This window comes from Ahaetulla prasina, chromosome 1, assembly GCF_028640845.1.
Source record: "Ahaetulla prasina isolate Xishuangbanna chromosome 1, ASM2864084v1, whole genome shotgun sequence".
In the NCBI taxonomy this organism is placed as follows: domain Eukaryota; kingdom Metazoa; phylum Chordata; class Lepidosauria; order Squamata; family Colubridae; genus Ahaetulla; species Ahaetulla prasina.
The window spans coordinates 321,065,469-321,092,099 of record NC_080539.1 but is presented as its reverse complement, the minus strand read 5'-3'; the positions used below and the strand labels follow the sequence as shown (position 1 = coordinate 321,092,099).

At 44.9% G+C, this 26,631-nt stretch overlaps 1 protein-coding gene across 2 annotated transcripts in view; it reads right to left on the bottom strand.

The window, feature by feature from the left end:
- The window catches only part of FLVCR2 (FLVCR choline and putative heme transporter 2), a 63,374-nt gene that overhangs the window by 25,081 nt on the left and 11,662 nt on the right, over positions 1-26,631 (bottom strand). For both annotated transcript variants that reach the window (XM_058162403.1, XM_058162404.1), the window contains exons 2-3: positions 4,627-4,768; positions 3,685-3,825 (exon numbers count right to left, since the gene is read on the bottom strand). In XM_058162403.1, coding sequence (XP_058018386.1) covers positions 3,685-3,825; positions 4,627-4,768 — 283 coding nt within the window. The remainder of the gene's footprint in view (positions 1-3,684; positions 3,826-4,626; positions 4,769-26,631) is intronic.

Sequence of the window (26,631 nt, the reverse complement as noted above, 5' to 3'; positions counted from 1 at the left end):
CCATGAGTTCTAGTCCTACCTTGGGCCCAAAGCCAGCTGGGTGACCTTGAGCCAGTCATTCTTTGTCAGTCCTAGAGGCAAATTACTTCCAAAGTCTTAGTAATAGAACTGAAGGGACCCATCCAGACAGGTACCAGGAGTCAAAAACTCACTGGAAGGCATTAAAAAATATCCAAAAACTGCATCTGCATAACCAATTTTATACTGAATGCCCTCCACAAGCTTACCGCAATGAAGAGCTAGCTTGGTATAAGTAGTAAAAGCATCAGGCTAGATACTGGGAGATTGTGAGTTCTAGTCTAGCTGGGTGACCTTGGGCCAGTCTATCAGCCTAGGAAGGAGGCAATGGCAAACCATTTCTGATTAACTTTGCCAAGAAAGCTTCAGGGATTTGTCTAGGGTGGCAGTCACTAGGAGTCAATGAAGATTTAAAGGCACATGTAACAACACATAGACATCTGACTGTGATGCTGCTCAATATGGGGAATAAGTTTTTTTTTTCAAAGGCTCAGTGGAATGGACTGCTTCTTTGGCAATGTTCATGAGGCATCTGAATTCTGAGGAAGAATTATTTATTGTCAGCAGGGTTATTGTATGAAAACACAATTCATCTTTTTCAATTTTACTTTAAAAGCTGCAAAACTGAGAAGTGTAGAACTCTAAGAAGGCAACAAAGATGTAGGAGCAATTCAAAGTTTACTGCAGGCAAGGAGGAAGGGAGGAAAGGACCAAGTTCAGATGACATGACAGGAAATTTCTAATATTGTTATATGTACTTGAAAAGCCTCTGGTAATCAGTCTCTTTGATCGAACAACAGAGAATGATAAGGCAAGCAGAGAGCTGACAGTACACATTCCTAGAAGCCATCTTAGACATTGAGACAACCAAAAGATTTGCCCTTTGCACTGTTTCTCTTTTTTAAAAAAACAAAACAAAACTTCTGAAGGGAAAAAAACTTTGAGGCAAATGACCCAGAGAAACGAGCAGAAATTGGGGAGTTGTAAAGTCCTTTGCTATTCTAATAGAGCCTATAAATATGCTCTTTATGTTTTCAGAACTAACAGGGAACACCATTCTTTCTGTTCGTAGATATTAAATAGAACCTGATACCAATGACAGTAACAAATGTGTTCAGTCTACTATTGTCAGCTTGAGATCTCAAAGGTGCTTTTTCAAGAGGTAACTGGACTTTCTGGTTTTTCTTTGAAGATGTTTCACTTCTTGGATGAGAAGTGAAACGTCTTCAAAGAAAAACCAGAAAGTCCAGTTGCTTCTTGAAAAAGCATCCTTGGGACAACCGTGAATCTCCATAGACATCAGCTTGAGATTTATTCTGAATTACAGACTTTATTACTGAAGGATCTGACCTGGGTTTTGGATTTTCATGCTCTTTACTGATCCCTCTGCTGTCATTGGTTTGAATATCTTAGTTGATGAAGAGTTCTGGAGAACTTGAAAGCTTTCATATTGTTTTGGATCATTATGATATTATTAAAATACAGATTTTGCCTTTTTCTATGTAACAGTGTCAATTACACAAAACAATAATCATAACTACAAGTATTGATATATGCAAAAGTACGCAGAAACCCAATTTCCAACAACTATCAAAATTAGGGTTAGCATATTTAAATTGCAAAACTTCAGATTACTAGATGTGAACATTAAAATAGAGAATTTTGTATCTCTTTCCTGCTATGCACTGGATGTCAACATTTTTACAGTTCAGATAGGGCATACTTACCCAATATTTGTTTTTAAAAAAAGACACTCCAAAACAGTGGCATCCAAAATAGGCAAAGTGGCAGTTGTGTTGTAATCAAAGTCCTGCCACTTTGCACGTGTCAAGTTGACAATGCACAAAAGGGGCAGAACTGGGCAGTGATGTTGCAAGAGCCATCTTGCCTATTTGATGACCCCTGCAGACACACGTATGCCAGGACTAATCAATGTTTCCTTTAAAAATGTGCTAAATGTGGCTATCAGAATAAATCACTCCCTGATTTAATAAGATATTTGAATAATTTATATAAGGAATAAGGGGCTACTATGCAGATACAGTAATGCTAATGTTTTTATGCAGAAAAAAACCACCCATCAATTCATTCATGTTGTGCTGGGCAACAGAACCAACAATAATAACAATAGAAATCTCAGAAAAGCTACCTTTTCAGAGACCTGAATAAAATTCCTCGTTTCAAAATTTCAAGGGACCTACCTTAGGGCTGAAACACAATGAGACAGTGTGTCTGAGGACATAAGATACTCATACACAGTTGAAGTCTCACAAGAGACAATGGTCAGGAAGGTAGTTTTTATTTATAATTATATAATTTCCACAGATTTCTTAAAACAAAAAAATATCCATTCTCTTCCAAAAGTGTCACTATCAGACAAATTCAATTCATCGACTGCAGTTTTATGTGCTTGGATGTGTCAAATATCAAGTCTGTTGCAGTTTTGAATGCCACATACTAATGTTATTCCTGAATTTCCCGTTTCCAGACCAAATATCAATGGAAACAATCTAAATGATAAGGCAACAGATATAAACCTTCCCAGGGGCAAATTCTGGGACAAACGTGCTTCCATTAGCAGTAGCCAAGGAAAACTGTCAAATATCCTAAAGCATTCTATATGGCAAATAGGATTTGGTTTTGTTCTCATAGTTGCTGTTTTAAAATAGTGAGCTATAAAACTTTCTACAGATTTGACTTTATGAACATAAAATGGTATAAGAAGCAAAAGATAAGAAAACAAGGATTAGCATTGACTGTATATTCCTTTCCTCTCAGTAAAAAGGAATAATGATTCTTAAAAAATGATTTTAAAAAAGGAGCAGCAATGGGAAGAATAACATTTTTTAAGTGATAAAGAATGGAAAAAAACCAAAAGTACAGAGATAGATCAGGAGCAGAAAGAATAGAAAGAGCCAATAATTAAGTCCAAAGACTAAAAAACAAGATGAGCTGAAATAAGATATTTAACAACTATTAATATAAATGAAGAAGAGTAGAAAATTGTTGATAGGAATCAGAAGCAAGTAAAATGAAATATAAATATCACTCATTTTAATAATCAAAATAAGCCACCAAAATACATCCAAATCAGTATTCTCAGGGCATTTTATCTATACATTACAATTTCTCCTTATCTAAAATGAAACGAAATACAATATGAATACTGATTTGGATGTAAGTAGGATGTTTTTTATGAAGGAGTAGTTCCCAGGTGCAATTGTGAAAATGTGGTGTTATTGTAAATGAATACTTAAAGCTAAAGTAACACTATTTAACTGCACCTGTGAACACTGAAAACTATCTACAAAAAAATTACTTAATAAAGACAGAAGCTTTATTTTCCACAGAGGCAAGAGAAGAAAAAAGCTAAATGCCTGATCACATTTGAGGAACTGAATAGTCTCCTCTTCAAATTAACAAATTAAACAGCAGATTGTCTTGGTAAAACTGATGCTTTGATATGCAAGTGTTTCAGAGTAATTTTCATATAATTATATCTTTAACTTTTTTTGAGAACAAATACATTTATTTAAGGAACATCCTATTTGGGAACTGTTTTAACGCCTTATTTGTAAACCAAGATGCTGGCAGGTAGATGAAATAACACAAACAAACATGAAAAAAATGGGATGTTATATGATCCTTCCAATCAAGAGATCTTACCATAAGTGACTATCAACAGCACAAAGTTAATGTTAGAAAATAACCGGACGATGGATTTCAGATAGGAATATTCCTCTGGAGCTGCTGCCTTAATCACTGCCTGGGCTGGGCTTGGGGGATATGGAGGCTTTTCCTGAAACACTAAAGAAAAAAGGACAGAACCAGAAATGAGTAATTGCGGATTAAAATAAATTAAAATAAAAGGCAACTGAAAATAAAATATAGGTACCCAACCATTTTAAGCCAAACTTTTTAACCATCATTTATTGAACATCTGTAGTGATACAATTTGCAAATAACATTTGCCTCTGTGGCTCAGACTGGTAAGATAGCCTGTTATTAAACACAGCTGCTTGCAATTACTGCAGGTTCTAGTCCCACCAGGCCCAAGGTTGACTCAGCCTTCCATCCTTTATAAGGTAGGTAAAATGAGGACCCAGATTGTTGTGGGGGCAATAAGTTGACTTTGTATATAATATACAAACGGATGAAGACTATTGCTTGACATAGTGTAAGCCGTCCTGAGTCTTCGGAGAAGGGCGGGATATAAATGCAAATAAAAACAAAAAACAAAAAACATTAAGGCATAATGGGGGGGGGGATTTCCACATCATACCAAGTTAAAACAAACAAACCATACTTGGCATAAAATAAATCTGTAGAGATTCTCAGTCATCCAGGTCATGGTTGTCTCAAAGGCAACTGGGCTTTCTGGTTTTTTCTTTGAAGACATTTCGCTTCTCATACAAGAAGCTTCTTCAGTTCTGACAGGAAAGTGGGAAATGGAAGGATTTATATTCCTTGCAGACAGCTGGTCACTTGCATCCTCTTAGAGGGTCGTTGAAGCACTTGGAAGTCTGGAACTGATACTCCAGCAATTCACACCCATCTTAGCTGGTCCCTATGCCCAATCTTCAATTATATTTAACTATTTTCACTTACCAAAGACAACTAAGATGAAAAGTGCTGTTGCCACACCTGCTGTGATAAAAAACATGATGCCAATATGGTAAGCCAACTCCTCCTTCTGCTTCAAATCGGGAACCAGAACTGGGGGGAGGAGGAAACCAGCTGCAATGCCAAGCTAAACAAAACAAAAAAATACAAATAATATGTCACTTCTTAAATATGCAAGTGCCTTAATAGAACACCTAATATGTTTTCAAATGATATTGTGTAATATTTTAACAACAGTTGTAGGAAAGTATCGTTGTGATATTGCCTCTAATCTTTCTAATAATAACATCAATACATTTCATATAATTTTGAATTCACTGTATCACTGTATTTATGGCAACTTATATTTATATCTTTATTATAAATGCCTAAAAGATAAAGATTTTACATCTATTAACAATCTTAAGAAATCATTGTGTGTGTGTGTGTGTGTGTGTGCATATATATATAAAACTTTCTTCAATGTATCACTGCATAGTTCTGTGACACCAGAAATAAGAATTAAAATACTGTAACAACTCACAAAATGATGAAACCTTAGGAATGATAAAGATACAAAAACCTTACAAAGCAATGTTTATGTACACCAATTCTAAGTGAATAAATACTTTGCATTCTTTCCAAAAACTTTCACGATCAAACATCAATGAATTTATTTTTCTTGGGGAGTTTCTGGGGTTGCCAAGAAAGTGGATCTCAAACAAGAAGGCAGGGCAGGGAGCCCATTTTAAGACACTATATAAAGTATATTATCTTTCTTTAACATGGCATCTTGCAGATACATTGGATTAGAATTCACAAGGTTGTGGTCCAAAATACCTGGAGATCACTTTCTTGGAGAAGTCTGGCCTACACAGAATTATCTGATTTTGGAATGACCGCAATAAAAGAAATCCCTCAGGCACAGCCAGTTCATCTGCTTTTGGAGTGGATGTTATTGAATAGATGAAAGAAACAAAAGAATAGAACAGAACAGAACAGAATAGAATAGAATAGAATAGAATTCTTTATTGGCCAAGTGTGATTGGACACACAAAGAATTTGTCTTTGGTGCGTATGCTCTCAGTGTACATAAAAAGAAAAGATGCGTTCATCAAGAATCATAAGGTACAACACTTAATGATAGTCATAGGGAACAAATAAGCAATCAAATCATATTAGGAAACAGGCAATATAAATTTTAAGGATACTAGCAACAAGGTTACAGTCATACAGTCATAAGTGGGAGGAGATGGGTGATAGGAACGATGAGAAGATTAACAGTATTGCAGACTTAGTGAATAGTTTGATAGTGTTGAGGGAATTATTCGTTTAGCAGAGTGATGGCGTTCGGGAAAAAAAGAGATTATATATTTTCTTTGAGCTCCCCCCATAAAATTGTTTGGTACATAAACCCTTTAAAGGGAAACAGAACAAAATTAAGAGGACATGCCTGATTAGGTAAATTCTTCAAAGGATTAAAATATATATATACGTATAATAAGTACCATTTTTTCTACAGGAGGAACAAGAGAGCTATCAATAGCTTTCTGACTGCCTGGAACTCCATGTCAAATCCCCCACCCTTTCCCCATTATACCTGTACCATAATCAACATATGTGCTTATTCACTTTCTCTCTCAAATATGTTCCACAATACGAGAAAAGGTAAAAAATTTATCTGTTGAACTAAAAGATCTGTCTTTATAGAGCTTCATGTTATCTTAAGATGCAATAATAGTTTCAATAGTCGCAGTTTGCAGCTGATCAAAAAATTTGTCTTTTTGGGTCCATTGCTTTTATTACTGATAATCACCTAGCTTGAAGGCAATAGAAAACTGAACCAGCCACAGTATAGAATATCATCCCATCTCAGAATGTGGCTCTACAATAATCATAAATTCCCAACATGCTATAACTATCATCATCATCTTTGTTAAGATTTAATATAGCCATCCATTTCAGGCAGAGGTGGGTTTCAGCAGGTTCTGATCAGTTCTGGAGAACCGTTAGGGGAAATTTTGAGTAATTCGAAGAACCGGTAGTAAAAATTCTGACTGGCCCCACCCCCATCTATTCTCTGCCTCCTGAGTCCCAACTGATTGGGAGGAAATGGGGATTTTGCAGTAACCTTCCCCTGGAGTGGGGTGGGAATGGAGATTTTACAGTATCCTTCCCCTGCCATGCCCACCAAGCCATGCCACACCCACAAAGCCACACTCACAGAACCGGTAGTAAATTTTTTTGAAACCCACCACTGATTTCAGGTTGGGTGAATTCAGAAAGCTTTTAGACCAGGGCTATCAAACTCCTGGCCCGTGGGCCTGATGTGTCACATGCTGGCCACACCCACACCCAGTTTAGCAAAGGGGAAAGTCCCAATATGTCACGTGACGCTGCCATGACAATGTGAGTTTGACACCCGTTTTAGATCAACAAATTCAAACACATGTTTAGAAAATGAAGTTTAAATTTATAATGGGACTTGATTATAACCTTTAACAAAATGTGGTTTTGCATATTGCTGTTTTTCTTTCTCCCAAAAATCCTTGAAAAGCTGTTTTAAAATATATTGCAAGAATGGGGACCCTGGGGGAGCATAATGCTCAGAGACCCTCTTTGAGGGAGATGTGCAGTTCAGAAATGTGAAAAATAAACAAACAAACCATTGAAAACAGAGAAAGCTTCAGGAAGAATCATTAGAAATAATAAACACTGTAGTGTTATCTCTTTCCTTCTAAAAGTTGAGTCCTAGTGACTTCATAAATATGGAGTAAGTAAGTATGGAATTAGCTGTTGCTCCCTGGCTATTTCTATTTCTTACAGTTTTCCTAACTTGTCCCACCCAAATATTAATCAGGACTTACTTAACTAGTTTCTAGTTAGGTCTATCAGGTGCTGCTAGCTACTGGAGTGCTATATCAGGTGTCCCCAACCCCCAATCCATGGACTGGCACCGGTCCACAGCATGCCAACAACCAGTCCGTGCAAACAAGTGAAGCCCTATCTGCGGGATGCAGGCAGCACACAAAACCATGCCCCCTCCAGTCCGTGGAAAAACCTTTCTCCACGGAACCGGTCTCTGGTGCCCAAAAAGTTGGGGGCCACTCCTCTATATGACCAATCTGCATAAACCTTATTACAATCTATAAAATAATTCTTAAACTTGCATTTTTAATAAAAACTACAATTATGTAAATTCTGTAAATGAAAAGCAGGGAGAATTGCATGAATTCCTTCAGGGCCGATATAGTTAACAAAAGCTAGAACTGTGTGAAAATAGATAAATAAGCATTTGAAAATCCTTACAACTACAGTATATATACATATAAAGTCAGGGACTAGTGTTGACTAAAACTGATCAGCTAAACTGGTTTACTTCTTTATTAAAAAAAATCATACACTGAAGCATTTTATTTCAGATCCATTTGTTTTTTTCCCCCAACTATAGATTTCTGGCAAAGGAAACTGGAAAGACAGTCTTCAACAGACTATCATGGTCTCCAAACATTTGAGACTACTATCTAAGCTGCCTGATAATGAATTACTCATATCCTGAACAAAGCAAAATCAAAGCTGTTTCCACAGGCTGCACTTTATATATGGAATCAGAATGTCTGTTCTTATTATTTTCTGTGGTAACTTCGTTTGTTATTGTCCCAAGCTGTTTCACAACAGCAGATTAAAACAAAATTGAGGGTCACCAAGCTATTAGTACACACAGTACTATTAGAAACATGAAAGGAAAGAGTAATGAGAAAAGTGTTCACAGGTACCAAGTTATCCCCATCTTCTGGCTTTGGAAGACAAATTCAAATTCGGAAATGAACTTTGTGTCACATTTAACTTTTTGGAAACAAATGCGTCTCCAACTAAGTTACCAACTAATACCAACTAAGCCTACAAATCATTAACTCCCACAATGTTTGTTGGAGATCTTCATTTGCCAGACACTGCTCTACAATCCTTCTTTATCCCATATCCTGAAGCTCATCACAGTAATGAGAAGTACAGCCTGAAAAGAATCAAATTCACCATTATCTTTATATTATCATGATGGTTTTTTTGCATAGTCAGCCAGATGTTTATACTGGATTTGGCATTTTTAATCTCCCTATCAAGTCCTTCCCATGCAGATGTGGATGTTTGATGGTTTTACATTATTTATTATTTCTTAAATTTATGTTACCTATCTCTCCATGTTACCTATTTATGTTACCTATTTATGTTACCTATCTCTCCATGGAAAGGACGCGGTGGCTCAGGGGCTAGGACGTTGAGCTTGTTGATCAAAAGGTCGGCAGCTCAGTGGTTCAAATCCCTAGTGCTGTCGTGTAACGGGGTGAGCTCCCGTTACTTGTCCCAGCTTCTGCCAACCTAGCAGTTTTGAAAGCATATAAAAATGCAAGTAGAAAAAATAGGGACCACCTTTGGTGGGAAGGTAACAGCGTTCCATGCGCCTTTGGCGTTGAGTCATGCCGGCCACATGACCACGGAAATGTCTTCGGACAGTACTGGCTCTTCGGCTTTGAAATGGAGATGAGCACCGCCCCCTAGTCGGCAACGACTAGCACGTATGTGCGAGGAGAACCTTTAACTTTACCTTATCTCTCCATGGGGTTATTCTAGTTAGCTCACAACAATAAAAATGGAAATGAAAAGATTTGTAAATAGAACAGTAGCAAAGTAATGGAACAGTAAAATAAACAATGAAAAAGAAAACAATGAGCATAAAACAATAGGATAAAAGATGGGTGAGAGGAGAAGCAGGGACTGAGGAGGGAGGTGGGGTTTGCTATCAATCTAGTAGCCACCATCAGTGTGGTTCTACCCCACTGGGTCCCCAGGCAACCATCAGAACTAGGACTTCAGGCTCTAACAGAAGGATAGGAGGATGGACAGAGGTATCACCTTGAAGGGTAGGATGATCCAAAAGAAAGATGCTACAGTAGAGAAGGCTGTTATGGATCCCAATAATCAGAGTTGAATGACTGACGGGATTCACAGTAGGCCCTGCCAGCAGGAATGTATACATAGTATACATATACATACGAAACGTCGCCAAGACACCTCCAATTTTACGCAGGAGAAAACCTGAATAACCAAAGATCTACATACAAACACTCATGAAAACCTCAGAAAATATATATATATATATATATATATATATATATATATATATATATATATATATATATATATATATATATATATATATATGTCTTTGGTTGTTCAGGTTTTCTCCTGCGTAAAATTGAAGTGTCTTGCGACGTTCACGAAGTCTCATTCGTCATCTTCAGGCTTCAGTGCTTCTGGGAGCAATGTGTGATCGCAGCTGTTTCTTCCTTTTAACTGCTAGTGGGGGTTTGAACTGATTGGGTGGGAGCTCACCCTCCTCCCATATATAAAAGGCACCACAGACAGAATCAGCAAGATCCTCCACAAACACAACATCAAGACAGCATTCTGCACAAACAGAAAAATATCCACCATCCTAAGAAACCCTAAAGACAAAATTGAGTTAGAAAATCAAGGAGTATATGAAATCCCATGCACCGCCTGCCCCACCACATACATTGGACAAACCAACAGAAGAATAAGTGCACGCATTGAAGAACACAAGAACTCATTCAAAAAAGAGGAACCAACTTCTTCCCTGGTCCAACACTTTAAAGTCACAGGACATGATATTGACTTTAAAAAGACCAGAACTATCGCCAAAACTGAACACTTTAACAACAGAATAATCAGAGAAGCCATTGAGATAGAAAAACGCCCACACAGCATGAACAAACGAGATGACACCTCCGCCTACCAGCCATTTGGAAACCCGCCTTATTGACAAACGAGTCCCTAACACGAGGAATGACACCAGACCCACACTCACGAGGTCCACACAGGATGTCACCACCACATCCACCCAGAAAGCAGACCCAAACCCACACTGATCATGAAGCACGACCAAGGACCAGAAGCCAGACCGCAGCTGCAACATTAGCCATTTCAAACCCCTCCAATCCATACATGCAGCAGACTGACACCCACTATGAAGATGTAGCACAACCACAAAGCCAAACAACAGCTATGCAGCTCACCAGCTCAAATCTCCCTGCAGCACAGACTAGACTGAGCACAACCAAGCCCCCACCAACACAGGACACACCCCAGCCAATCAGAGCACAGAAAAACCCCCATCCAATCAGAGCACAGCCAAGCTCCCACCCAATCAGTTCAAACCCCCACTAGCAGTTAAAAGGAAGAAACAGCTGCGATCACACATTGCTCCCAGAAGCACGAAGCTGAAGCCTGAAGATGACGAATGAGACTTCGTCGAAACGTCGCCAAGACACTTCCAATTTTACACGGGAGAAAACCCGAACAACCAAAGACCTATATATACATACATACATACATACATACATACATACATACATACATACTAGCTGAATACCCGTGCTCCGCTATGAAACTATGTGATCGGGCTTGATAAATCGACATTTACAGCTTGAAAATTAATGGGTAGTTATGATCAGCCTCTCCTCTCCCCTTCTTTCCCTCAGGCTTGCCCCACAGAAGCCTCCCTATCCTAGCCCCTACTCTCCCTCAGGGTTGCCCCACAGAAGCCTCCCCTATCCTAGCCCCTTCTCTCCCTCAGCCTTGCTCCACAGAAGCCTCCCTATCCTAGCCCCTACTCTCTCTCAGGGTTGCCCCACAGAAGCCTCACCTATCCTAACCCATTCTCTGCAGAGTTATTTTCAGGTTGGGAGAGGAGTAGAACGTCTAACTAATTAGCATCAAGCGTGTTAATAATAATATAAGAAATACTAATGATCTGATGGTCATTTTGAAAAATCCTTTCTTAGTGAGCACCTAGAAGCCAAGAGGAACATACATGCCAAATTTCAAGTTTGTAGGCTTTATGGTTCTGGAGATTTTGTAATGGCAGCGTGAGTGGTTTTCGCTTTTATATATATAGATGAGAGAGAGAGAGAGACATTAAAAATGTACATCTCGTGCAAAATATATCTAAGATATTATATTGTACAAGAAAAGGCCAATTTCAATATATTGTCTATACTGTAATCCAGGGGTGTCCAAACTACGGCCCGCGGGCCAACTGCGGCCCGCGGGTCAGTTTTTATTGGCCCGCAGCAAATTCTCGGTGGACAGTGGGGTGCGGCCCCCGTCCTGGCCCCCAAGGAAGCCGGCGCTCGCCCGGTTGCAGATGCGGAGTGGCTCCGCTGAGGCGATCCCCGCCCACCCGGGACTGCGGGCCGGCCATTCTGCCACTGGGCTGTAGGGGGCGCCCAGGATGCCCATGGCTCCAGCCCGGCCCACCAGACAGAGGAAGAGGCGGGCGGGCGGCGACGCCCATCGTCCCCACGCGGGGCTGCAGCCCCGGAAGCCAGGCGGGCGAGGCGCTCTGCTTCCCAGCCCCGCGGGATCCTCTCCGGGCGCGGCGCCTGCACGCGCCAGGGGCGCTTACTTGTCGCGGATGATGGCCTGCAGCCCCCGGATCTGGTCGTTCATGGGCAGGAGTTTGAGCTGGGCCGCCGCCGATCCCGGCCAGTCGTGACGCGTCGCCGCCGCCGCCGACGTGGCCGTGGCCTCCTCGGCGCCTGCCGCCGCACAGCAGCCGTTCCGCCAGCGCAGCAGCATCGGCTGCCGTCGGCGCTGCTGCTGCTGTCCGGCTCAGGCTGTCACCGCTGCCCGGCCGGGTCGGCGGCGCAGCTGCCGAGGCCCGCCGCCGCCGCCGCATCCCGCCTCTGCCCCGCCGGCCCACCACGCCGGTCGCGGCAAGGCATCGCCCATGCGCCGGCAGCGCCGCGCGCCCGCCACACGCTCCGCTTTACCTCAGCCGCGGGCCCGTGTGCCGCCCGTGACGCGCCGAGCTCGCCCGCTCCCATTGGCCGCCGCGCCGCCCCATTGGCCGCCGCGCCGCCACTCGGGCGCTCGGAGGAGGGGCGGTGCCCGCCCACTCGCCCCTAGTTAGCCCGTCCCTTTCTGGCCTGGGTGGAGCCGCGTGGCACACCTGAGTGGCTGCGAGGAAGCGGTGCGGGCCTCGCCTGGGCCTCCCGAGTCCCTCCATTGGCTGCTGTGTCTCCTCAGTGGGAAGAGAGTTCGCGACGGACGGCGGAAAATCCCAGTAAATACATGCTGGTTGCCAAAAGCTTGACTTTTGATGTAACTGGGGATGCTGCGAAGGTCATAAATGCAAAGACTGGTGGTAAGTCACTTTTTTCAGTGCTGTTGTATTGGTCGCTAAATGAGTGGTTGCAAGCCGAGGATTACTGGTAGCCGCTGTCAGTATTTAGGTCTCTATGTATTTAGGTTTCTATGCCCATAGCCACATCCACTCAGTCACATGAGGAGTTAGCCACGCCCACCAGTCACATGACCACCAAGCCACACCCCAAAATAAGCCACGCCCACAGAACTGGTACAAAAATTTTAGCCCCGTGGCCCGGGCCTTTGCTTATTTTTCTGTATTTGGCCCTCACTCAAAAAACTTTGGACACCCCTGCTGTAATCCTTTCAATGCGAAAAGGAAACTGCAAATTGCTTAATACATTCACTTTTCAAAAGATTCCTGTAAGTAGCAGGTAGCTACACCAAGTGTCTCAGCAAATGTAACCAGGGAAAGAAATTTGGTGATGCACTGATATACAGTATTTGTGTTCTGCTTCCGACTAAGGGTTCCCTAATGATCCTTAAGAGTCCGAATACAATGTTACCCATTCTGTCTGTAGGCGTCTTCCTGTTTGCACACTCAAAATGGGAAGTTATAAGGATACACAAAAGCTGGTAGAAGAAAGAGAATTATGCATCTTCTTGTTTCTATTTATAGAAGAAACTTCATTGATAGAAATAGATAAAGTTTCAGTTTATCTATTTAACTATTCAGTTATGATGGAAAATCTTCTCTTAGTTCCAAAGCTTTTCCCCTTACACACTAAAAGAAAAAAAATGACAGCTAGGTTATGTTCTTTGTAATGTCAATATATATTCATATCCTAAGAATGTAAGGACAGCCCTGTTTGTTCTGATAGAGGCCCATCTTAGTCCAGTGTCGCTTCTGGCAATTGCCATCCAGATGCCTCAGTGCTTGCAAGCCGGACACACACACACACACACACACACACACACACACACACACACACACACACACCTTTCCTGCCACTGTTCCACTGCCAGATTGGTATTTGGAGTCATCTCAATCCAGAGACAATATTACATCTTCAAGCCAGTATCCCTTGATAAAACTGTTTTCCCTACATTAATCCAATTTCCTTTAGACATAGGTACTGTTTGATCATAAAATTCCATGTATTAATTCTATGCTAAGTAAAGGAATGCTTTATTTCATTTGTTCAAAATCTAATTAGCTTTATTGAATGATCTCTTGTCCTAATATTTGAAAAGAAGGGAAAAAAACCTTAGTAACTTTCTTCATGTTATGTATAATTTAAAGTTGAAGTTGAAGTTGGTCAGCTATTGCTAGCTAGTTGAGCGAAAATACACCTGTAGCCCTGAAAACAGTGCAGGTTAAAAGGCTTCTGTTTGTTGTCATGTAAGTAACAGGATGTAGCCACAAAGATTGTAATATATGGGTATGCTGATATATAAAAAGATACTTTATTATGCATTTATGTTCCAGGTCATTTTGGATTTTAAAAATAAACATCAGCCCAGGATTCCCTTGTACCTAAACCAGAGCTAATGAAAAAGATTACAACTATGGGTGGCTCAGGCTGTAAGATAGCCTGTTATTAAACACAGCTGCTTGCAATTACTGCAGGCTCGAGTCCCACCAGGCCCAAGGTTGACTCAGCCTTCCATCCTTTATAAGGTAGGTAAAATGAGGACCCAGATTGTTGGGGGGGGGCAATAAGTTGACTTTGTATATAAATATACAAATAGAATGAGACTATTGCCTTACACACTGTAAGCCGCCCTGAGTCTTCGGAGAAGGGCGGGATATAAATGTAAATAATATAATATATATATATATATATTTCAATCATGTCCCCCACAGTTGCCTTTCTTCAAAACTAAAGTCCCAAATTTTTTAGCTTTTCTTCATAAATATTTCCATTTGAGGCTTCTGATAGTTTAACATCGCAGTCTTCTGCAACATGACAATGTTTCATTCACTTTCACCTAGATCAGAAACAGATTCCAATGTAGTTGTTTTTGTTGGCAGAAAATTGATTCAAAGCTTCAAAAGCATTTGGGAGAAGTGTTTTGTGAACGCAGTACTGTTAACAGGGATTTTTGAGACATGAAGCTAAACATTATTTCATTTTCATTTCATTTCATTTCATTTATTAAATTTTTATACCGCCCTTCTCCCGAAGGACTCAGGGCGGTGTACAGGCAAATAAAAACAAACAAGACACTATATATAAAATATAAAATTAAAAAACTTATTATAATTTGCCTAAAAATTTAAAAATCTATAAAAACTAAAACCCCATTTAAAATTAATAAAAACTATAAAATCCATAAAAAATTAACCCAGCCCCGCGCGAATAAAAAGATGTGTCTTCAGTTCGCGGCGAAAGGTCCGAAGGTCAGGTATTTGGCGTAAACCCGGGAAGCCTGCTCCAGAGTGTGGAGCCCCACAGAGAAGGACCTTCCTGGGGCCGCCAGCCGACATTGCTTGGCGGACGGCACCCTGAGAAGTCCCTCTCTGTGAGAGCGTACGGGTCGGTGGGAGGCATATGGTAACAGTAGGCGGTCCCGTAAGTACCCAGGCCCTAAGCCATGGAGCGCTTTAAAGGTCATAACCAAAACCTTAAAGTGCACCCGAAAGCCACAGGAAGCCAGTGCAGTCTGCGAGGAGAGGTGTTACATGGGAGCTCCCCGACACTCCCTCTATCACCCGCGCAGCTGCATTCTGGACTAGCTGAAGCCTTCGAGTGCACCTCAAGGGGAGCCCCATGTAGAGAGCATTACAATAATCCAAGCGAGAGGTAACGAGTGCGTGAGTGACTGTGCACAAGGCATCCCGATCAAGGAAGGGGCGCAACTGCCGAACCAGGCGAACCTGGTGGAAGGCCCCCCTGGAGACGGCCGTCAGATGATCTTCAAACGACAGCCGCTCATCCAGGAGGACCCCTAAGTTGCGCACCCTATCCTTTGGGGCCAATAACTCGCCTCCAACAGTCAGCTGCAGCTGCAGCTGACTGAATCGAGATGCCGGCATCCACAGCCACTCCGTCTTGGAGGGATTGAGCTTGAGCCTGTTTCTCCCCATCCAGACCCGTACGGCTTCCAAACACCGGGACAGCACTTCAACAACTTCATTGGGGTGACCTGGGGTGGAGAAGTACAGCTGAGTGTCATCAGCGTACTGATGGTACTTCACCCCAAAGCCACTAATGATCTCACCCAACGGCTTCATGTAGATGTTGAACAGAAGGGGAGAGAATCGACCCCGCGGCACCCCACAAGTGAGGGCCCCCACCTCTGCCCCCCTGCCAACACCGTCTGCGACCGGTCGGAGAGATAGGAGGAGAACCACCGATAAACGGTGCCTCCCACTCCCAATCCCCCCAGCCGGCGCAGCAAGATACCATGGTCGATGGTATCAAAAGCCGCTGAGAGGTCTAATAGGACCAGGGCAGAGGAATAACCCCTGTCCCTGGCCCTCCAGAGATCATCCACCAATGCGACCAAAGCTGTCTCCGTGCTGTAACCGGTCGGAAGCGGACTGGAACGGGTCTAGATAGACGGATTCTTCCAGGTATTGGGGTAGCTGACGCCACAGCACTCTCTACAACCTTCGCAACGGCGAAGGTTGGAGACTGGCCGATAATTTCCCAAAATAGCCGGGTCCAAAGAGGCTTCTTAAGGAGGGTCTCACCACCGCCTCTTTCAAGGCGTGCAGGAAAACCCTTCCAACAAAGAAGCATTTATAATCCTCTGGAGCCAGCCTCGTGTCACCTCCTGAGTGGCCAGCACCAGCCAGGAAGGACACGGATCCAATAAACATGTAGTGGCGCGGAGCCTCCCCAACAACCTGTCCACGTCCTCGGGAGCCACAGGGTCAAATTCATCCCAAACAGACTCAACAAGACGTGCCTCCTCTCCTCGCTTGATCATCCCAATTTCGGTCCAGACCATCCCGGAGCTGAGCGATTTTGTCATATAGATAACCATTAAACTCCTCGGCACGTCCCTGTAACGGGTCATCCCGCACCTCCTGATGAAGGAGGGAACGGGTCACCCGAAACAGGGCGGCCGGGCGGTTATCTGCCGACGCAATGAGGGTGGAGGCGTAGGAACGCCTCGCCTCCCTCATTGCCACTAGGTAGGTCCTAGAATAAGACCTAACTAGTGTCCGATCAGCTTCGGAATGACTGGACCTCCAAGTGCTCTCTAGGCGTCTTCTCCGGCGTTTCATCTCTCTCAGCCCCTCGGAGAACCAAGGGGCCAGACGAGATCTGCGCCGGGTCAGAGGCCGCAAAGGCACGACACGGTCCAAGGCCCCAGCCGCGGCCTGTTCCCAGGCCGCAACTAGTTCCTCAGTCGTGCCGTGGGCCAGATCCTCAGGGAATGGCCCAAGCTCCGTCAGGAACCTCTCAGGGTCCATCAGGCGCCTGGGACGGAACCAGCGTGTAGGTTCCGTCCCAGGCATTAAATACATTAAATTACATCCCAGGCATTAAATACATTAAAAACAATGCTGTTTGTTCACTGTTGTCCCACTTTCATTCTGTCTGATTTACTCACTGGTTTGAAAATTGCAGAAGTATTGCTTTTGAAAGCAGCCAAAGACTTTATAGTACAGTGTTTCTCAACCATTGCAATTTCAAGATTGGTGGACTACAATTTCCAGAATTCTCTAGCCAGCGTGCTAGAGCCTTGCCAAAGCTGAGAAACACTGTTATCGCAGAAGTCACAAAGCCATAGCTTATCGGCCACCTGCAGCCCTCCAAGCCCTTTTCTGAGACACCCAAGGCTGCTTTCCAAAGGCAGCTCAGGAAATGAGCAGCACTGTCCATGGACACCTCTCCACTCCTGCAATCCATGAAATTGTAGATTCACTCAGCTCCCCAGGCAGGGCAGCAGGAAGGCAAGGTATTGGCAGGGAAGGAGGGCCACAATGCTGATGTTGTCCTGGGGAGAGAAGAAAGTATGGTCAAGGAAGAGGGTCAAGTTAATGAGAGTCTTTCTGTCAGGAAAAGGGAGAGAGGGAGGGAGGGAGGGAGGGAGGGAGGGAGGAAGGAAGGAAGGAAGGAAGGAAGGAAGGAAGGAAGGAAGGAAGGAAGGAAGGAAGGAACGGACTCTGCGAGGCAAAATGAAAGAGAAGAAAAAGCAAGAAAGAAAAAAGAGTGAAAGAAAGAAATAGCTCTCTGTTCATCGTAAGAGAGAAGAAAAACAGGATTTAGGCAGGTCTTAGAGAATGGGTTTCCCAGATTATATCATCCTAGATATGTCCTTGAAACAGATATTATCAACCTAGTAATAAAACCATATATTGGTGTATTGGTTGATAAAATCTCGGCTAGCTAAGGGGCTAAATGAGATAGCCCTATTTCATTGTTCTGCTTGCCACTTAACTCTATTTCATTGTACAAGACTTTTATTTTTTTGTCATTTATGTTTATTACCTTTATTTTATTTAATAAACATATTATGTTCAGGCTATTAATATAATATTCTTCATTTTCTTTATAATTAGTGAGATTTAATAAAGATCAGTAAAATACAATGGGGAAAATAGAAAGAAAAGGAATACCGTATGTACTGTAATGTTAAGGGTTTTTTTCTTTATACTATAAATATATAAATTTAAAAACATTAGTATTGTTCTGCTTCCCTTCCCCCAATACTCCCAGCAAAGAGTCAGTCAGAGGCCTCCTTTTCTGATTTATTTACATATATATAAATGTCCTGGCTACGTCTACCCACGGGCTTGCCAAGTTTCTGGAGATAACAAGGAAATTACAGATAAGGCCAGAATTACTCACGAATATATTCTTCCCTCCGTTGATACAGTTTGCCCGCGCAAATTCATTACTTTGTCCAAGACAAAAAACCAGGAAGTCCCGCCTCCTATTTATAGTCTCTGCAGATGTCACTGCATGACAATTATGACTTGGCTTTGTCCCAACTCTTCCGCTGCTGCGCACGCCGATCACGGCTTCGTAATCTTGCATCACTCCAAAACTGTTCTTGGGGCGCTACAAATCAGAAGAAGGCTCCATGGAATCAGGCTTTGCCGGCCCTCCTCCTCCCTTTGAGTGGGTGCCAGGGAGGAAAGGGCTCAAGAGAAGCAGGGCTGGCCAGGTCTTCTCCCTCACTTTCTGAATCATCCGAGTCCAGGAGTCCGGGTCCAGGAACTTGGGTCACAACACTATCCCTCACCGCAGGGCCCTTCCCCCGGGGCTGACGATCGGGATGCGGTCCGGCTGGGTTCTGCTCATGGAAGGCCTGCACCAGGTCAGGGCATGAACGCCGGAGGCATCTACCCAGGAGAAATCAGTCCCGTATCCCTTCCACGCGATCAAATATTGGAAACGACCTTCAGCCAGCGGGAGTCTCAGACGCTGTGGACTTCAGATTCCTCCGATCCATCCTCGGCGACAGTGACGGGTGCTGTTGGGCATCGAAGGGGACTCGTGTGGCCTCAGGAACCAGAAGGGACCGTGAAAACGGGTGGATCCGCATGGATCGTGGCAGGGTCAGTCGGTAGGCTACCGGGTTGATGACTGCCTCGACAGGAACGGGCCGATGAATCGGTGGTCCAACTTTACCGGGCGGTCGGACGGGAGGTGTTTGGTGGAGAGCCACACCGGTCTCCAACTGCCAGCGGGGCGTTGCCCGTCGGGAGCGGTCAGCGGACCGTTTGTAGTCCTCCTTTGCCCGATTCAGCTGCTGACGTACCAACTGTTGGACCTCATGCAATTCCGCCAGGAAGGTCTGCGTTTCGGGAACAGGAGAGTCCGGTGGTGCCAGAGGGAAGAGCCATGGATGGTACCCCACATTGGCAAAGAACGGGGTCATCTGAGTAGAGGTGTGCTGAGAGTTGTTAAAAGCAAACTCCGCCAGGGACAGGTAGTCGGCCCAGTTGTCCTGTTGCTGGTTGATGAAGCAACGGAGATACTGTTCCAGTATACCGATGACCTTCTCTGTACCCCCGTCGGGCTCCGGATGGTGCGATGACGACAGACATACCTGCACCTCCAACGCGCCATCAGGCTCTTCCAGAAGCGGGCTGTGAACTGAACTCCGGTCCGAAACCACCCTGTCCGTAGACCATGGAGGCGGAAGATGTGCTGCAGAAAGAGACGGGCTGCTTTTGCGGCTGTGGGCAGTCCATGCATGGGATGAAGTGTGCCATCTTGGTGAGCATGTCCACCACCACCAGCACCGTGGTGAACCCAGAGGACAGCGGCAGGTCTGTCAGGAAGTCCATAGAGATCGCCCCCAGGGTCTGTCGGGTGTCGGCAAGGGCTGGAGGAGCCCGAGGGGCCCCGTGGCGGTCTTGGCTTGCCGGCACGGTACGCAGGATGTCACGAGGCATGTATATCATGCCGCACTGGGCCACCAAAAGGTCCGTGTCACCAGGTGGAGGGTCTTGAAGAACCCAAAATGTCCTGCTGCAGGGTTGTCGTGGCACTGGGTCATGACGAGGGCTCGAGTGGTCCTGTGGGCACATATAATCGCCTCAAACTTGAGTAAGTCCTCCTCCAAGGTCCAAGGAGACGGGCCCACCTCCGCCTCCTTTGCTGCGACCAGGCGCCCTGGCGCTGCGCCTCGCACCTGGGCCCGCAAGTCCACTGGCTCCGTGCTGCGGCCAAGGCTTCTGCCGGCAGCACTGTCCGTGGAGGAAGGGGGTCCTTGGCAGAGGTACTCTGGCTTGCGGACAGGGCATCCGCCCGGTTGTGACCGCTGGGAATGTAGGTCACGCGAAGTTGAACCGGCAAAACAACGACCACCGGATCTGCCGCTGGTTCAACTTCCGAGCTGTGGTGAGGTGCTCGAGATTCCGATGGTCCGCTCGACCTCCACCTGATGTCGGGCCCTCCAGATGGTGTCGCCAAGCCTCGAATGCAGCCTTGATAGCCAGCAACTCTTTTCCCAGATAGTGTAGTTGCGCTCGGAAGGATTGAGTTTCCGGAGTAGTAAGCGAGGGAAAAGTGTGCCGCCATTCGCCGGAGCCTGTAGCAGCACCGCTCCCAGAGCCACATTGACGCGTCTGCTTCACCACAAAAGGCCGGAGCGGGTCGGGATGCCTCAGGACGGGTTCCGTGACGAAGGCTTTCTTGAGGGCTGTGAATGCTTCTTGCTGCGGGGACCCCACCGAACGCAACCTTCTTCCTGAGGAGCTGGGTAAGTGGAGCCGTCAGTGTGGCGAAGCCCGGATGAAGGTCCGGTAGTAGTTGGCGGCCCAGCAGGCGCTGAACATCCTTCACCCGACGAGGGCTTCCCAGCTACACAAAGCTTCTACTTTACATGGGTCCATGGCTATGCCCTCGGGCGAGATGATATGCCCGAGGAATTCTATGGAAGTCCGGAAGAAGACGCATTTCTCCAGCTCGCATTGAGTTGTTGCTCCCGCAAGCGTTGCAGAACCAGACCGACGTGTCGAAGGTGGCTTTCCTGGACCGGGAGTAAATCAGGATGTCGTCAGGTAGATAACCACGAACCGATCCAACATGTCTCGAACACGCTGCTCATGAAGTGCTGAAAACGGCGGGAGCATTGGTCAACCCAAATGGCATGACAGTGTATTCGTAGTGTCCGTATCGGGTGCCGAATGCCGCCTTCCATTCGCCTCCTTCTCGCATCCGCACCAGGTTGTAGGCCCCGGAGATCGAGCTTGGTGAAGATCGTGGCCTCCGCAACCTCTCCAGTAGCTCCGGATGAGCGGCAGGGGTAGCGATTCCGCACCGTAATGGCGCTTAGCCGGCGGTAATCACAGCATAGGCGCAAGTCCCTGTCTTCTTCTTCACAAAGAGGACCGGGGCCGAGAGGGACTTTGAAGGCCGGATGAACCTCGGGCCAGGTTTTTGTCCAGGAAGTCCCTGAGGGCGCCAACTCGGCCCGACATGGAATACAGGCGTCCCACAGGCAGTGGTGCGTTGGGCAGAAGGTCCACGGGCAATCGAGGGGCCGGCGCGGGTAGTCGGTCCGCCTCCTTCTCGCTGAACACGCCGGGCGAAGTCCGCCAGCTCAGGAGGCAAGGTGATGGCAGCGGTGGGGACGTTCTGGCCGGCACAGGTGTGGCGGATGTGATCGACGCACTGCAGACTCGGGAAAGAGATGGCGCCCGCGACCAGGCCACCTGAGGATCGTGGGTCCGCCAGGCCATCCCAAGGACCACGGGAAAATGAAGGTCCGCCGTGACATAAAACTGGATCGCCTCCTCATGGTCCCCAATAGCCAGGCGCAAAGGCTGGGTGGCAAATTTAATGGGGCCGGACACCAGTTCTCGCCCATCAATTGTCTCTACCCGCATCGGAGGGTCCACCGGAACCACGGGGACCGCAAACTGGGTCACAAAGGCCTGATCCATAAAGTTTGTTGTGGCCCCTGAGTCCACCAGCGCATGCGCCTGGAGCCCGTCCGACTGGTTCCCCAACCATATCCGTGTGTCCAGAATCAGATGCCGAGGGGGCCCAGAGTCTACTTCCGCAACGTCCAGTGGGAGCTTAGTACGTGCCCGACCTAGGGTTTCCCTGAGGTCGGGCCTGCTCCGTTTCCCGATTGGTCACGTTGTGATTCGGGACGGCGTGCGTGCCCCACTTCGCTTTCTGGGGCAAGAAGCGCGGCGGCCGGGCTCCCACAGTACAGGCACAATCCCCTTGGCGCCCGGTTCCGCCTCCTGGGCTGTCAGGCGAGGTCTGGCCGCCCCAACTCCATGGGCTCTTCCGCAGCGGTTACAAAACGTGGGGCGACCCTGGGTGCTGGTGGTGCAGGAAGTGGGGTGCAGATGTCGACGGAGGGTCCCGGGGTGCGACGGGACGGTCGCTGCAGACGGGCATCGAGGGGAGACAAAGGGGCACCAAGTTGTCGAGGGTCCGCGGCGCCTCCACGCGGGCCAGCTCATCTTGCAATTCCTCTGAGAGTCCCTCCTGGGACGCGTCCACCAGCGCTGCATCATTCCAGTCAGAGTCCTGGCACAAAAGACGAAATTCGCGATGTACTCCTGCAGGGGCGTTTCCTTGACGGAGTTCCTTAAGGTGCCTGGTTGCCGCCAGCATTCGAACGGGGTCCTCATACATGGTGCGTAGGTGCTGCCAAAAACGCTGTTGGTCCGCCAGCAGGGGGCTGTCCTGGAGCAAGAGGGGCGTGGCCCATCGAGCAGCCGAGCCGGAAAGAAGGTTAATCACGAAGGCCACCTTAGCCCGGTCGTCTGGGAAATCCTCTGGCCTCATAGCCATGTAGAGCTGGCACTGTCCCAAGAAGGTCGGGAACATCTCAGGCTGCCCAGAAAACTTATCCGGCACGGTTATCGGGCACTTGCGACGAGGAGGAGGAGTGGGAGGATGGGGGGGGGCTGCAGGCACATTCCTGGCAGCAAGTTGGCCTGCCAAGTGAGCCACTTGCTGCTGGAGCTGTTGATTAGCCGCTTGTAGCTGCTCTAACTGCTGCTGTACCTGCTGCTGGTCCATCTTTGGTGGAAGATGTTTTAGTCAGGTCTTGGACAAAATGTTCTGTTTCCCTTCCCCCAATACTCCCAGCAAAGAGTCCATCAGAGGCCTTCCTTTTTTTTCCCCTTTTATTTACATAGATACATGTCCTGGCCACGTCTACCCACGGGCCTGCCAAGTTTCTGGAGATAACGAGGAAATTATAGATAAGGCCAGAATTACTCACGAATATATTCTTCCCTCCGTTGATACAGTTTGCCCGCGCAAATTCATTACTTTGTCCAAGACAAAAAACCAGGAAGTCCCGCCTCCTATTTATAGTCTCTGCAGATGTCACTGCATGACAATTATGACTTGGCTTTGTCCCAACTCTTCCGCTGCTGCGCCGATCAAGCTTCGTAATCTTGCGTCCTCCAAAACTGTTCTTGGGCGTTGCCAAATCAGAAGAAGGCCCGGGAGAATCAGGCTTGCCGCCCCTCCTCCCTTTGAGTGGGTGCCAGGGAGGGAAAGGGCTCAAGAGAAGCAGGGCTGGCCAGGTCTTCTCCCTCACTTTCTGAATCATCCGAGTCCAGGAGTCCGGGTCCAGGAACCTGGGTCACAACAAGTATGGTCCTTAGCCAATGAATTAGTCCTCATCGTGATTCAAATTTTTTTCACACAATTTTTTTTTCTTTCAGTTCAACTTCCTATATGGATTGGCTGATCAGGTTCTCCAGGAAATATTTTGCCCAATAATGATTAAAGTAAGTCTGGGATGTCTTTCAAAGGAATGAAGATTGAATAGACTAATTCCCTTCCCAAATTGCTGAACAACTTGGCATTGGAAAAATAGAAGACCATGATTTATTTTTGCAAGAAATAAATACAGTTCTTGCTGGCATCCTGCAATCTCTCAAGGGCAGGATTATAATTCAAAAAGAATGCTGGCTCCTACTGATGAGATAAAAGTCTTCTCTCAGTATTAAACTGTTTTTTTATTCTTTAAAGTGAACGCCAACTGAAAAATTGAACCTGATACATTATATCAAGTTAAGACTCTTGAAAAACCTAATTAAAGACCCCAAAATACATATTAAGTAATAACACTTCAAAATAACAATTAAAAATGCCAAGTCCACTCCAAACTCAAGCTCTGCTTTGTTTAATTTCTCTTACTATGTATTCACTCTGTTTCAAACATAAATCACTGCATTACAGTACAACTTAATTTTTCCCACATGGCCATTGCAATATATGTGGGTCTGACCAGAACCACACTTGAGATAATGTTTAGCTAATTTTCCTTATAGTTTCCTTCCTTATATAGACTTATCTTGTTTTACTGAAGAATCACGGCCTGCTCTATTACTCTGTCAACTTGCAATTCTGCCTCCTCCCTTTTCAAAACTATCAGCTCAACGGCCAATCTAGGCAGTATCTAAAGCAGTTTTTCTCAACTTTGGTGTTTATAACATATAAGGATTTCAAATCCCAGAATTCCTCAGTCAGCATGCTGGCTGGAGAATTCTGGGAGCTGAAGTCCACAAATATTACAGTTCACAAGGTTGAAAAACTCTTCTAGAAGATGACTCCCTAGTCTTTTGGGACTGGGGAAACATAATTGGAATTCTAAGAACTTCTTATGAACAGGAAAATGGTTTTTCTATTCCAAAAAAAGCTGCTATTCCAAATCGATTATAAAGATGATCTCCTCACAGACACAACTTTCACAACAAAACAGAGGAAATTACAGCTGGTGGCATTAATATTTCCTAGGACCAAACAGCTTGCAAAGCTAACAAAACCAGTTTCTCACCTTTTCATACTACAAAATTAAGGACTGAAAAAAGAATCATTCTCAGTATTAGCAATGTTCAAACTATGGGTGTTGTTGCTTAACTAGCCAAATCAGCATGTTTGTGCACGTGCATATACACAACAGGAATATCAGTAGGAAAATCTCAAGTTTCATCTGTAAAAATTATTCAGAAAAATACAGCTCTAAGAAAACTTGGCATACACCATGATCAAAGGCTGGTAACTAACTCTTTCTGAGAAAATAAAACAACAAAAAAATTAGAAGGCATGGCATGAAGTGTCCCAGAAAATGGCATGACAGAAACCACAAACAGTATGTGCCACACTGCATTATTTGGAAAGGTATTTGTGCATTCAATGTGTGGCATAAATAGCTACAGTTTAATTTAATAGCTTTCTGATAGCTGTCTTGGGCATTGAGTGATTCATTAACTGAATAAGCAAGTTCCAGATACATACAAACATGAAAGCAAACAAAGCAATGCCACAAGAATATTTTTAAAGAGATATCAACAGAACACTATAAGTAGAGATAGAATATCAACCATCCTGAATTTCACATTTATCATCTTTTAAAATGTTAGAGATACAATTGTTATCTACAGCCTGCTTCTTGGAGGTATGAATCCAATAGCATTGACTCATAGCATCTCATGGCCTACAAACCAAAGGTATAAAGAGTTTAAAATATACTCTGAGTTTCCTCACTTTCTATTAATTTATTTCCATTTGTCTATTAATTTACTTGCTCTTCCTTGATGAGATTGCAAATCTGAGATCACATCCTTCTATCTTTCTTCCCGGACACACAAACACAAACACACACATACACAATGAGTGCACACACGTTTTTTTTACTCTCATCCTGCCACAATGCAGTTAGCCAAGTGCTAGTCTTTGCTTATTCCTATGATCAAGTATTAATCCAAATAATTAAAGTTCTATGTTAGACATCTAACTGATAGCAAAGTATGAAGAGGCCAACTATTGTACATAATCACAGGATTATGAGAAAACAGAAATGTGCATGTATTGATTGACATAATTTTAAGTAGAAATATAATCAATTCCTCATTATAGAAATAGGGTTGAATGACCTGTATGCCTGTTAACATAGCGGAGAAGAATGACAATCAACTGCCCAAATACTAAGTGTTGATTGGCAACTTGAACTTCAAGTTCCCTGCTCTACTTTCATTTGTTTTATATTTAATACGTAGTTGCAACCTATTTTCTTAAAATTACACAGATGACTATTCTAGCAGAGAACGTTATCTTTTAATCACAAATGAATTGACAGCTACCAGACCAAGGAGTAGAGGACACAAAGGATAGAAGCCAACTCAATTCCTGAGAGGTAATCCCAGCTGTGCTAAACTGCAGAAACCTCCCCAAAAGTAAGCCCTCCCGAAAAAATATTTAAATTCATGTGCAGCCTGTCCCCATTTCCTCTGGTTAGGGTTAGGGAGCCAGAGCTGGAAATCAGGTAAGAGGGCAAGAGGAGCCCTGTCTTGTTCCATGCGCCTCCCCGAAAATAAGGCCAATTGCTTAAGGCCTCCCCGAAAATAAGGCCAATTGCTTATTTCAGGGTTCAAAAAAATATAAG